The sequence below is a fragment of the Delphinapterus leucas genome, chromosome 9 (assembly GCF_059928025.1).
Source record: "Delphinapterus leucas isolate spDelLeu-1000000601 "Yukka" chromosome 9, BTC_Dleu_Yukka2, whole genome shotgun sequence".
In the NCBI taxonomy this organism is placed as follows: Eukaryota; Metazoa; Chordata; class Mammalia; order Artiodactyla; family Monodontidae; genus Delphinapterus; species Delphinapterus leucas.
The window spans coordinates 23,217,066-23,230,669 of NC_143137.1; the positions used below are offsets into that span (position 1 = coordinate 23,217,066).

The 13,604-nt window shown below is 38.8% G+C and overlaps 1 protein-coding gene across 1 annotated transcript in view; it reads left to right on the plus strand.

Moving 5' to 3' along the window:
* Positions 1 to 13,604, plus strand: part of TNPO3 (transportin 3) — an 82,727-nt gene that overhangs the window by 64,905 nt on the left and 4,218 nt on the right. The window contains 3 exon segments of the mRNA XM_022581415.3: positions 427 to 583; positions 2,117 to 2,284; positions 7,915 to 8,027. Of these exon segments, the coding sequence (XP_022437123.2) occupies positions 427 to 583; positions 2,117 to 2,284; positions 7,915 to 8,027 (438 nt within the window).

The window sequence follows — 13,604 nt, forward strand, 5'->3', positions numbered from 1 at the left end:
AAAACTGAGTGGGAAGTATAGAGTTCCCATATACCCCTAGCTTCCCCCCTCCTTCCCCACAGCCTCCCTTACTATCAACATCCCCCACCAGAGTGATCCATTTGTTAGAATTGATGAACCTCCATTGACATGTCATTGTTAAAGTCCATAGTTTACATTAGGGTTCTGTCTTGGTGGTGTTCTTTCTATGGATTTGGACAAATGTGTAATGACATAATGACATATATCCACCATTATAGTATCATACAGAATAGTTTTACGACCCTAAAACTCCTGTGTGCTTCACCTATTCATCCTCTTACCCTCCACTCCCTCAATCCCTAACAATCACTGATCTTTTTCCTGTCTCCATAGTTTTGCCTTTCACACTGGCTGCTTTTATAGCCTAATCCTGTCATTTATATCTAGCTTGTCTTTCCACACCAGGTTTATTCAGCGTAGCCCTGTTACCTTGCTGAGGAGCCAGGTTGTCATCCCTATCTTACAATGGGCCATTGCCTCTACTACCCTGGACCACCGGGATGCCAACTGTAGTGTCATGAGGTTCCTACGAGACCTCATCCACACAGGGGTAGCCAATGATGTAAGTATGAACTATGTAGTCTTTCTACTTTGTAGCTCAATTGTTTTCTCATATCTCTTTCTCATTCCTTAGGGGAAAACCAGCATCTCCTTATTTGATCTGTGTTGGTAGGCATATTCCATAGTGGATCATTCAGTAACCAAAATATCAACTAATAGATTTAAGACAGCCTGTACTAAGTGTTGTAAGCTGTATCAAGTAGTCTGAAATTATCTCTGCTTCCAAGCCATTTGGTGTCTAATTGAAGAGAGAAGCAGATACAGTTATAAAGAATTAAACAACAGCAACAAGGCAGTATTTGATTGTCAGATAAGTGATAAAAGTCATGATTGCTATGAGATCAGAGGAGGGAAAACTCTTTGGAAAGAAGTAGGTTGGGATAACTTTCTGGAAGAGGAAGGACCTCAGTGGAGCCATTTGGATGGATTGGAGAGGGGAGGAAAACCTAACTGGGGTATAAATCATAATCAGAGAAAGTCAGGATAGTACTAAGTATACTAGTAGACACTTAAGAGACCTTTTTGGCTGGAGTAGTAAAGTGGTTCACAAAATGTTCAAAGGTAGGTTTGACTAGATGTGGAGTAGAATTGAAGGTAAGGGAGATCAGTGAAGAATTAAGTATGTGACTAGGCTAATTACTGAAGAATTTTGACAGTAAAAAGAGAGAGGGAAAAGAAGAAAATAACTAGAAGTGAAAGGCACTGTAAAAGTTTTTTTTTTTTTTCAACATATTAGAAATATGTGTATTCAAAGACTAAGAAGGAAGAAAATAAGTAAGATTTTTTTTGATAGAGATTAGATATCTGATAGAAGTCTTCTTTTTTTCAGTCGCTTTTTAAAAAAGGAAATACAGATACTTTAAATTATTTTTTAACAGAAAAAAAAAGGTTAAGAAAATTGCTACCCTTAATCTCTAACCATTGTTTCTCTTCTGTGTTCTATTCATGAAAAACCTAAGGGTTGGGCTTTCCTGGTGGCGCAGTGGTTAAGAATCCGCCTGCCAATGCAGGGGACACGGGTTCGAGCCCTGGTCCGGGAAGATCCCACATGCCGCGGAGCAAGTAAGCTCGTGCGCCACAACTACTGAGGCTTCGCTCTAGAGCCCAAGTGCCACAACTACTGAGGCTTGCGCGCCTAGAGCCCATGCTCCACAACAAGAGAAGCCACCGCAATGAGAAGCCCGCACACCACAACAAAGAGAAGCCCCCGGTCGCTGTGCAACTAGAGAAAGCCTGCATGCAGCAATGAAGACCCAATGCAGCCAAAAATAAAATAAATAAATTTATTTTAAAAAAAAAAACTTAAAAAAACCTAAGGGTTAAGGTTAATCTCAGCTGAAGCCCATGCCCATTTCCTTGAAACTAAACTCTTAATATTTTCTTCCTGGTGACAGAACATTTAGTGGACCTTGTGAATCCAGCTGTTATATATACTTTCTTCCCTGGGAAAGAGAGATTACTAGACTAAAGGGGAAAGAGTACTTGCTCTTTGGAAAGTTGAAATTAGAATTTTCCTGTTCCTGTTTTCTTACAGCATGAAGAAGACTTTGAATTACGGAAAGAACTGATTGGACAGGTGATGAACCAGCTTGGACAGCAACTTGTAAGCCAGTTGCTTCACACGTGCTGCTTCTGTCTCCCCCCATACACCCTACCAGATGTGGCCGAAGTGCTCTGGGAGATCATGCAGGTTGACAGACCGGTAAGATTGTTTTCATAATCTTTTTAAAGGGTTAGGGTTAGGGTTAGTCCCTAACCCTAACAAGTCCTAAACAGTTCCTTGAGAGGCTGACTATGACTTTGAAACCAGTCCTGTTGTATGTTCGTGGAACCTGATTTAGGTATATTGCTAAGTTTAATTGTTAAATGAAGGGGTCTATAGAAGGGTTCTTGAAAATATGTTTGTGTCACTGTCATAGGGTTTATTTATTACCAAAAGTGAATACTAAGCATTGAATTCAGCTATGTGGCTGGCCAGTGGGAAATTTGTTCACTTGTGAGAGATGCCCATATTACAGGTTATTCAAGAAGTGTTAATTCGGACTTCCCTGGTGGCGCAGTGGTTGAGAGTCCGCCTGCCAATGCAGGGGACACGCGTTCGTGCCCTGGTCTGGGAAGATCCCACATGCCACGGAGCGGCTGGGCCCGTGAGCCATGGCCGCTGAGCCTGCACGTCCGGAGCCTGTGCTCCGCAATGGGAGAGGCCACAACAGTGAGAGGCCCACGTACCGAAAAAAAAAAAAAAAAAGAAGTGTTAATTCATTTCAGGTTCCTTAAATAGCACTATATGGTTCCTTGGTAATAAATCTAGCCAGAGCATTTGGAGGCATATGCATATAAAACTAGCCTACAATCTATAGCTGCATTTGTTTCCCCTTTGGATTTATTTATATCCTGTTTCAGTTCTTGAACCAGGTTCTTTATCACCTGAGCATGCAAGTTTTTTTTAGGCTATCCAGTAATGTCCAACTAATTTTAGTACTGGGCCACATGATTATAAATCAGGTTGTGTGTACTGCATGAAAGTTTTGAGCATAATGGTAACATACAGTGTATAGCCTGTAAATTATTTTTTTTAATGAGGTTTATAATTTGTAATATTAATATAAAAGCAGTTCAGGAAAGTACACAGTTGGACCTAACGTGAGCTGACTTGATTGAACCACAGAAATCCAGATACATAAGTATCTTATAACTTTTAAGTCCATGTACATCTTAATGTTATCTCCTATTTTATATCACTGATTGCAGTTCTTAGCTTCAATTTCAGCAGTTTCACAAAAAAAGAGTACACTTTCACTCTCAGACCCTAATGTTACTGAGCCAAAAGTTCTGCCTAGTCTTGGATTTGTGTGTTCATCTCCAAAATTCAATGATTAGTGTAAATTGTCTTAGGCATATGCATTACTTTATCGTTAGCTCACTCAAATGAAACACAATCACATGTAGGGTAGATGGTAGATGTGTAATGGATTTCTAACATTTTCTCTAGGTTTCTACTTCAGAAACAGCCCCTTAACTTTTTTTTTTTTTAATTATTTATTTGGTTTCTCCGGGTCTTAGTTGTGGCAGACGGGCTCCTTAGTTGCAGCATGCAAACTCTTGGTTGTGGTATGCATGTGGGATCTAGTTCCCTGACCAGGGATGGAACCTGGGCCCCCTGCATTGGGAGTGCGGAGTCTTAACCATAGCACCACCAGGGAAGTCCCCTCCATGAACCTTAATTCTTACTCATCAAACTCTGTGAAGCTCCTGTGTGGCTTTGGTTTCATCAAATAGCTCTGCAGTTCTTCCATTAGCTCAAGTGCTTCAGGAATGAATAGTACCTGTAGTTCCCTTGCTGGCTGTTCACGACACCTGTTCCATTTCAATCTAATACAGTAGTAGTTTTTGTTTTTCTAAAAAGTATTCTGTGAACCCCTGGGGACCAACAAGTTTATTCCAAACATTATTGATAAGAGAAATAAAATTTCCATACTCTTACTTTTAAATAAATATACTTGGTTTCCAGGTAACAAAAAACTTATTATGTACATTTAACCTTACAAAAAAGTTTGGATTTGTAAGCATACAGGTAAGGACTAAAGAAGAAAATGAGAGCAGCAATTTGGGGCAGGAACAGAAACCAAGTAGCCCTGTGCTCTTAAATTTACTGTGTACCCACTGAATTGCTAAATTATTTTAAAGTGATTGTTAAAATAGATAACCAACAAGGACCTACTGTGTAGCACAGGGAACTCTACTCAGTATCCTGTAATAACCTAAATTGGAAAAGAATTTGAAAAAGAATAGATACATGTATATGTATAACTGAATCACTTTGCTGTACACCTGAAACTAACACAACATTGTTAATCAACTATACTCTGATGTAAAATAAAAAATTTTTTTAAAAAGTGGTTTTCTATAAACACCAACTTAAAACTGAGTTTTTGTAAAGGAACTCTTACATAAATTTAGGTTGTCTGTATGCTGTAAACTGATTGAAATCGTAACTAAGGATATAAGTCTGAAGAAAATTAACATTCTTGAGCACATTCTCAATCATACATTTTCAAAGTTCAACACAGATTCTTCAGTAGAAGATGGCGTACCAGCTTTGTCTCTTGATTTGAATATTTTGAGAAATAATTGATCTATATCAGTGTGTAAGTTTAAGGCATATAGCATAATGGTTTGATTTACATATATTGTGAAATGGTTACCACCGTAGGTTCAGCTAACATTCATCTTCTCCTATGGACACAATAAGAAGAAAAGAAGGAAAAAAGGAAAAAAAAATTCTCCTGTTGAAAACTCATAGGATTTACTTACTTAACTAGTTCTTATTTATCTTATAACTGGAAGTTTGACCTTTTGACCACTGCCTCCAGTTTCTCTCCCCCCACTTTTTGCCTATGGTAACCACAAGTCTGATTTCTTTTTCTATGAGTTTTGTTTTGTTTTTCTAGATTCCACATATAAGTGAGATCATACAGTGTTTGTCTTTCTCTAACTTATTTTGCTTACCATAATGCCTTTAAGGTCATCCATTTTGTCAGAAATGGTAGGATTTCCTCGCTTTTGTTTTTTTTTTTTAATTTATTATTTATTTATTTATTTGGCTGCGTTGGCTCTTCGTTGCTGCATGCGGGCTTTCTCTAGCTGCGGTGAGTGGGGGCTACTCTTTGTTGTGGTGCGCAGGCTTCTCATTGCAGTGGCTTCTCTTGTTGTGGAGCAGTCTCTAGGCTCACGGGCTTCAGTAGTTGTGGCACGTGGGCTCAGTAGTTGTGGCCTGCAGGCTCTAAAGCACAGGCTCAGTAGTTGTGGTGCATGGGCTTAGTTGCTCTGTGGCATGTGGGATCTTCCCACATCAGGGCTCAAACCGGTGTCCCCTGTATTGGCAGGAGGATTCTTAACCACTGCGCCACCAGGGAAGCCCAGGATTTTTTCGTTTTTTATGGTTGAATAATAATATCCATTGTGTGTACCACATACTGCAACTTCTTTATCCATTCATCCATCCATGGACAGTTAGGTTGTTTCCATGTCTTGGCTACTGTAAATAATGCTCCTGTGAACATGGGGTGTAGATATCTTTTCGAGTTAGTGTTTTTGTTTCCCTTGGATATATCCCAGAAGTAGAATTGCTGGATCATATGGTATATATATTTAATTTTTTGAGGATCCTCCAAACTGTTTTCCATAGTGGTTGTATCAATTTACAATCCCACCAACAGTGTACAAGGGTTCCCTTTTCTCCATACCCATGCCAGCACTTGTTATCTCTTTATCTTTTTGATCATGACCATGCTAAACAGGTGTTAAGATGGTATCTCTTTATAGTTTTAATTTGCGTTTTTTTCAGGTACCTGTTGGCCTTTCGTATTTCTTCTTTAGAGAAATGTTTATTGAGGTCCTTTGCCCATTTTTTTTTTTTTTTGGTACGTGGGCCTCTCACTGTTGTGGCCTCTCCCGTTGCGGAGCACAGGCTCCGGACGCGCAGGCTCAGTGGCCATGGCTCACGGGCCCAGCCGCTCTGCGGCATGTGGGATCTTCCCGGACCGGGGCACGAACCTGTGACCCCTGCATCAGCAGGCGGACTCTCAACCACTGCGCCACCAGGGAAGCCCCCATTTTTTAATTGAGTTATTTGGCTTTTTGCTAGACTGGTATGGGTTCTTTATGTATTTTAGATACTAACCTCTTATCAGGTATATGGTTTGCAAATATTTTTTCCCATTCCTTAGGTTGTCTTTTTACTTTGTTGATGGTTTCTTCTGCTGTGCAGAAGCTTTTAGATTGATGTAGTTTCACTTGTTTATTTTTATTTTGCTGGTTGTGCTTTAGGTGTCACGGCCAAAAAATCATTATCAAGACCCATGTCAGAATGCTTTAGGCCTTTGTATTCTTCTGGGAGTTTCATGGTTTCAGGTCTTACATTTAGTCTTTAATCCATTTTGAGTTACTTTTTGTGAGTGGTGAAAGGCATGAGTCCAGTTTCTTTCTTCTACATTTGAGTATGCAATTATCCCAGCACTATTTATTGAAAAGGCTGTCATTTCTACATTGGGTATTCTCATCTCCTTTGTCAAATATTAGTTGACAGTATATAGTTTAGTTTCTTACTGTTTTTGTTTTGGGGGATACTTATAGTTAACTCATGGGTCGTTTTGGATGCCAAAGCTTTGTCAGTTAAGGGTTCATTCATGCTGTTTGCCTCTGCTTGTTTTTGTCGGAGTAGAATGTTGTCTTCTACTCAGAAGGGGCAACACTTGGAGAATTATGCAGTACTTTTTAAGCATTTATAGTGGAATATTTACTTTTGCTCTGGTCTATTGTGTTCATAAATTAACAATGGGAAAACACATAATGTAAAAAATTTAGGTATAAAAAAGTTATTTTACAACTGAAAACTGTGACCAAGGCATACATCCTACTTAAGAAAGGCATGAAGAAAAATTAGAGCTTTTTCAAAGAATAACAATTCAAATGAAAATAAGAACCCAGAGGAAGTCTCTAGAATTTTGATTTTTAAGTTTGCTCCCACTCCCCTTCCTCTTCAGTTTTTGTACACATGAAAGATATAGAGACTATGCTCAGATGTAAGTAAATTGTTTTAAAGAGCAACAAGAGGGACTTCCCTGGTGGTCCAGTGGTTAAGACTCCATCCACACTTCCATTGCAAGGGGCATGGGTTCCATCCCTAGTCAGGGAACTAAGATCCTGCATGCCGTGTGGCCAAAAAAAAAGAAAAAGAAGAAAAGAGCAATAAGAGTGAGCAAAAAAAAAAAGAATTTTCTAACCCACAGAACAGGCAGGTATCACAAAGGAACTGACTGGCTATGACCCCTGCTGAGAGAAGTGACCTTAAAATCCTTAAGATTCTGGATTCATATTACGTGTATGCACTTTTTAAAATGTTTACTTACTATACTTTTTGTCCCTGCTCTTTCTGGTACCTGAACTTTTGCTTTGGATTGCCTTTGATCTCTAAGCTCAACAGTTTTCTGGCGGCTGTTTAATTTTTAAAATACTACATAAGTTTAATGACAGAAACAGAACAATAGCTTTATCCAGAAGCGACTTCATTTCCAAGGTTGAAAGGCTCTGTCTGAAATGATGCCTGCTGCCCCCTTGAAGGGAGTCTAGGCATGCCTTTGTAGGCTGTTCCAATCCCCAGTGGGTTGGAAGGCCAGAAATAGTACTTCTGTTAAGTCCTTTACTTGCTTCCAAGTTTGGGGAGCTAATGCTACTAAGGAAAAAACCTGTGGGTTTTGGTTATCACCTGTAGGATCTCAGTTGAGTAAGCCCTGCCTTCTTTTAAAACGCTTTTTCCTATTCTTTGTACAGACTTTTTGTCGATGGTTAGAGAATTCCTTGAAAGGTTTGCCAAAGGAGACAACCGTGGGAGCTGTCACAGTGACACACAAACAACTTACAGATTTCCACAAACAAGTCACTAGGTGAGTGATGATCAGCAGCGGGGGTATGCAGAAAAAATATCTTTGTTTTTTATACCAACTTAGTTATAGATATACCCAGGAGTATTTTTTGGTGTGTCTTTGTAAATTCAAAGTTTTGTGTCTGTTTAGCCTTGAATTGCACAAATTGGCATTGGAAACCAATCTGGGGGAAAGTATCACCATGCTGTACATGTGTGCCTCAGTTTTATTGTATTATACATATCCTGATGTTCTTCCAAAAGAACAGTGTGTTGAACAGCCCACTACCCTTCAGGAAATCTGCCTGTATCTTTTTAAAGTCCTTCCCAGTTCTTATCCGTATTCAGGGGTCAAGAATACAGGTGTCTGAATAGGTGAAGCATTGGTTGTAAAATATTATAGAGTGATGTGGACTGCAGTGAATTAGGAAATTTTTGCTGTGCCTAAAGATATTCAAATTCTAATTTAATTCAGGCCAACCAAAACATCTCTCTGGGATGCATTAGGCCCATGAGCCACTTGCTTACAGCTTAGTTAAAATGTTAAGTTGTACATGTGTGGGTTGTTTTTTTTTTTTTTTTTTTTACTATAAACATAATAAACATTTTAAATATACCTACATAGTCTTCCTAATTACAGTTTTTTAGCTATAAGGTGTTGATTGATTTCCTTATAGTGCCTCTATTAATTTTCATTTTTTCAGTATTATGGATAATATTGAATGTCTAGCCTTTTCCTTCTTTTGATTATTTTCCTTAAAATGCAATCACTGAATCAGAAGTTATGAGACTTTTATGGTCCTTGATAGTATTAATGACAACAACTTAAATTGGATTTTGTAACTGTGTGTTACCTTCCTCTGATATTCCTTTTTCTATGTACAGTCTTTAGAATCTTGACTAAATTTTAGGCAATGGCTTATATTCATACAATTGTGGAACGATTTATAGGTCCAAGAATGAGTTGTTGCAGTGAGCTTGGTAATGGTGAAAAAGAAGAAGAAGGAAAAAAATGCATTTGATGATACAGAAAAATATATGATATAAAGGGAAAAAAATAACAATTTTGTATAACCCAACTTGCACTTAAAATGTTTTTTAATTTTGATAAAATACATGCAAAATTTACTGTCTTAACCTTTTTTTTAAAACCACTTTTAAGTGAACTGCTCAGTAGTGTTAAGTACATTCACATTGCTGTGGGATTAATCACCAGAGCCTTTTCGTCTTGCAAAACTGAAAGTATACTTATCAAACAGCAACTCCCCGTATCTCCCTCCCTCCAGCCCCTAGCAACCATCGTTCTACTTTCTAAGTTTGACTATTCTAGATACCTCATATAAGTGAAATCATACAGTTTTGTCCTTTTGTGACTGATTTAGCATAATGTCCTTAAGGTTCACTCATGTTGTAGCAGGTATCAGAATTTCCTTCCTTTCAAAGGCTGAATAACACTCCATTGTATGTATATATCCTATCTTATTTATCCATTCATCCTTTGATGGACATTTGGTTGATTCTGCCTCTTGGCTATTGTGAATAATGCTGCCATGAACATGAGCGTACAGATGTCACTTCAGGACCCCACTTTCAGTTCTTTAGGATATATACCCAGAAGTGGAATTGCTGGATTACATGGCAGTTCTATGTTTAATTTTTTTTGCGGAACCACCATACTGTTTTCCATAGCAGCTATACCATTTTGCATTCCCACCAACGGTGCACAAGGTTCTAATTTCTCCATATCTATTTTATTTTTGTTGCCTGTGCTTTTGGTGTTACATTCAAGGAATCATTACAAAATATAATATCATGAAGCTTTTCCCCTATGTTTTCTTCTGAAAGTTTTATACTTTTGGTCTTACATTTATGTCTTTGATCCATTTTGAGATAATTTTTGTATGTGATGTATGTTAAGGGTCTGACTTCATCCTTTTGCAGTTTTCCCTGCACTGTCCTTTTTTCATTGAATGGTCTTGGTACCCTTATTGAAAAATCATTTGACCATATACGTAAGGGATTTATTTCTGGGCTGTCTATTCTATCCCAGTGGTCTGTGTATCTGTCTTTATATCAGTCCCGTACTGTTTTGATTATTATGGCTTTGAATAAGTTTTGAAATTGGTAAATTGAGACCTCCAGCTTTGTTCTTTTTCAAGAGTATTTTAGCTATTCGCAGTCCCTCGAGATTTCATACGAATTTTTTTTTCACTCTAATCCTAGGTTTATTCAACACAATCCTTTTACTCTACACAACAAAGTACAAACACGACATTATCTAAAATGCTACAAAGTTACAAAACTCAAAACAGAAAATTTATAGTACTGACTATACATTAAAAGCCAAAAAAGCAATGTACACGTTGCCAAGGTAACTGCATGACCACAGTGAATACCAGCACAACTGGGAGAACTGTGTTCATATGAATTTTAGGATAGACTTTTCTATTTCCACAAAAAAACGTCGTTGGGATTTTTTTTTTTTTTTTTTTTTTGCGGTACGCGTGCCTCTCAGTGCTGTGGCCTCTCCCACTGCGGAGAACAAGCTCCGGGCCCAGCCGCTCCGCAGCATGTGGGATCCTCCCGGACCAGGGCACGAACCCGTGTCCCCTGCATCGGCAGGCGGGCTCCCAACCACTGCGCCACCAGGGAAGCCCGTCGTTGAGATTTTTGATTGGGATTACATTGAATCTGATCACTTTGTATAGTATTGACACCTTTAATAATATTAGGCTTTCCAGTGCATGAACATGAGATGTTTTTCCGTTTATTGGTATCTTTAATTTCTTTCAGCAACATTTTATAGCTTAAGTATTTTATTCTTTTTGATGCTGTTGTAAATGAACCAACTTGTACTTTTAAAAGCTATTCTATTATGTATGATATATATATATGCAAGCTACTTTATTATGAATAGTAAATTTCTGAAAAGATATATAACTAGAACTTTTCATTTCATAACCTGTGCTATTTGCATTTTTTTCATGAGCATGGTATGCTTTTACAATTAAAACCAGACCTAGTTTTCTGTTTTTTTGTTTGTTTGTTTGTTTGTTTTTGCTGTACGCGGGCCTCATACTGCTGTGGCCTCTCCCGTTGCGGAGCACAGGCTCCGGACGCGCAGGCTCAGAGACCATGGCTCACAGGCCCAGCCGCTCCGCGGCACATGGGATCCTCCTGGACTGGGACACGAACCCGTGTCCCCTGCATCAGCAGGCGGACTCTCAAACACCGTGCCACCAGGGAAGCCCCCAGACCTAGTTTTTAAAAGGGAGAGAAAATTAAATGCTAATCTTTTTTTCTGAGAATTGATTTCTTGTCACTCTCCAAAATGGTTTACTTTCTTATTCCCAAGAGTTTCCAATAATTCTGTTAATGGTAAAATCCCAAATCTTTGAGTGCTGTTTTTTTGTAGTTTACTAAGTGGCCTAACTTCATGTCCCGGAAGTAACTGACTTTGGGCTATAGATCAAGTGACATGCATGACTTTAAAATAGCATGTGACTGCCTTCATGACACATTTTGCCAAAAGAGTGGATTTCCCCTCTACTAGGTAGGCATATATTTATTGGGATGACCTTAAAAAACTATTTTGTCTTTTTTTACTATGAATCTTCCCAGTAGAAGTAATATTGTACCTACAAACTGTCTCAGGGGAAAGAAGTATAACAGTTGCTTCTCCCTGCTTCTGTTCTGCTCTGTTTTATCTAGTGTTGTTCATTAGAAGGGCAGGATCATATTGACTCTAGATTAGAGCGAATGAGAGCCTGAGGAGAACCCTCAAAGGAGGACTGGGCTTAGAGTCAAGGCTGTAGGTTTGAATCTTGCCACTTACTGTTACTTTGCAGCTTATTTATCTGTAAAATAGGGTTAGTAATACCTCTCTCATAGGGTTATTGTGAAATACCAAGTGGAAATTTAAAGACGATCTGGTACATAGTAGGTGATCAGTTAACTTTTTCCTTGGAGAAGAACCTGCCAGAATGTCATTACATACTTGCAAAACTAGCTAGAGCATGTCTCCTTCAGCTGTAAGGCAACCTCCCACACATTCTGGAATAAGTTTCCACCAAGCTCATATTTCCTTATCCAGGCTAATATATGACAGGTAGAAACAAAGTGTAAGTCTGAAATAAAAGTCATGGACATTCCATAGTGTAAGGAAAATCTTGAGGCTAGGAAAATGAACCCAAATAATGTATTGCTTTGAACAAAAATATCTGTGATCTTTGTCCTGTGATATGGGACAATAAGGTATTTACCATCCTGGACTACTTGATCTTTTACTGCTAAACAAGTTTTGCAGCTCCTCCTATAGTAGGCTGTGACATAATGGTGGGAAATGAACAGAAGTAAGAGGTAATGTTGAGGTGCTAGAGAAAGGATTTGAGATTGCTCAGCTCCTCTTAGTAATTCTCTTTCTCTGGTATGTGTATTGCCCTTGAACCTTCTGTTCCATGCATGACTCAGTCTCCCTTTCGGTTTTAAGGTCCTGTTACTCCTGCCTCAACATGCTACTTTGTTTGCCATCCTAGCAGGGAGGGTAAACTGGTTCAGTGTCATTTCAGCAAGTCCAAGCCTGTTTCTCAAATGGTACTGGTAATTAATTAATTTCCTGGCATTTTTAGTTGGCTAACTTGAAGAAAGCTGGAATTTTTCATTCTGAAATATCATTCTTGCTTTCCAAATACCACTAATCATGTCTAGAAGAAATTTTGCCATCATTTCCCATTTTCCTGTCTTGGTATTTATTCTGTGACTATCACTTGCATGAGGATCTCAAGATAAAAAGACATGCATGGGGAGCATTGACACTAGAATGGGCCAGTATGGGGGTGTCTTCTTGCTGAAGTCATTAGTTAGAGCTTGGTTACTCTCCATTATGCACATCAGATGAAAAGGGTTGCACTTCTCAGCGCACCACTAGGATTACGGGGCTTGAGGAATAGTGACCATAAAATTACTCAAAAGTATAGTGGAAGGCTCTTGGGCATATATCTGGAGAAAACTATAATTCGAAAAGATACATGCACCCCAATACATGCAATAGTGCAGTAGTTCATAGGAGCGCTATTTACAATAGCCAAGACACAGAAGCCACCTAAATGTCCATGTAAAGATGAACGGATAAAGATGTGATATATACATAATAGGATACTACTCAGCCATAAAAAAGAATGAAATAATGCCATTTGCAGCAACATGGATGGACCTAGAGATTATCATACTAAGTAAATCAGAAAGAGAAAGACAAATACCATATGATATCACTTATGTGTGGAGTCTAATGACACAAATGAACTTAATTACAAAACAGAAACAGACTCACAGACATAGAGAACAAACATGATTACCAAAGGGGAAAGGGATCAGGGAGGGATAAATTACTAACATAGCATTGTAAATCAACTATACTTGGATTATTTAAAATTTTAAAAAAAGGGCTTCCCCGGTGGCTCAGTGGTTGAGAGTCCGCCTGCCGATGCAGGAGACACAGGTTCGTGCCCCAGTCTGGGAGGATCCCACATGCCGCGGAGCGGCTGGGCCCGTGAGCCATGGCTGCTGAGCCTGCACGTCCGGAGCCTGTGCTCCGCAACGG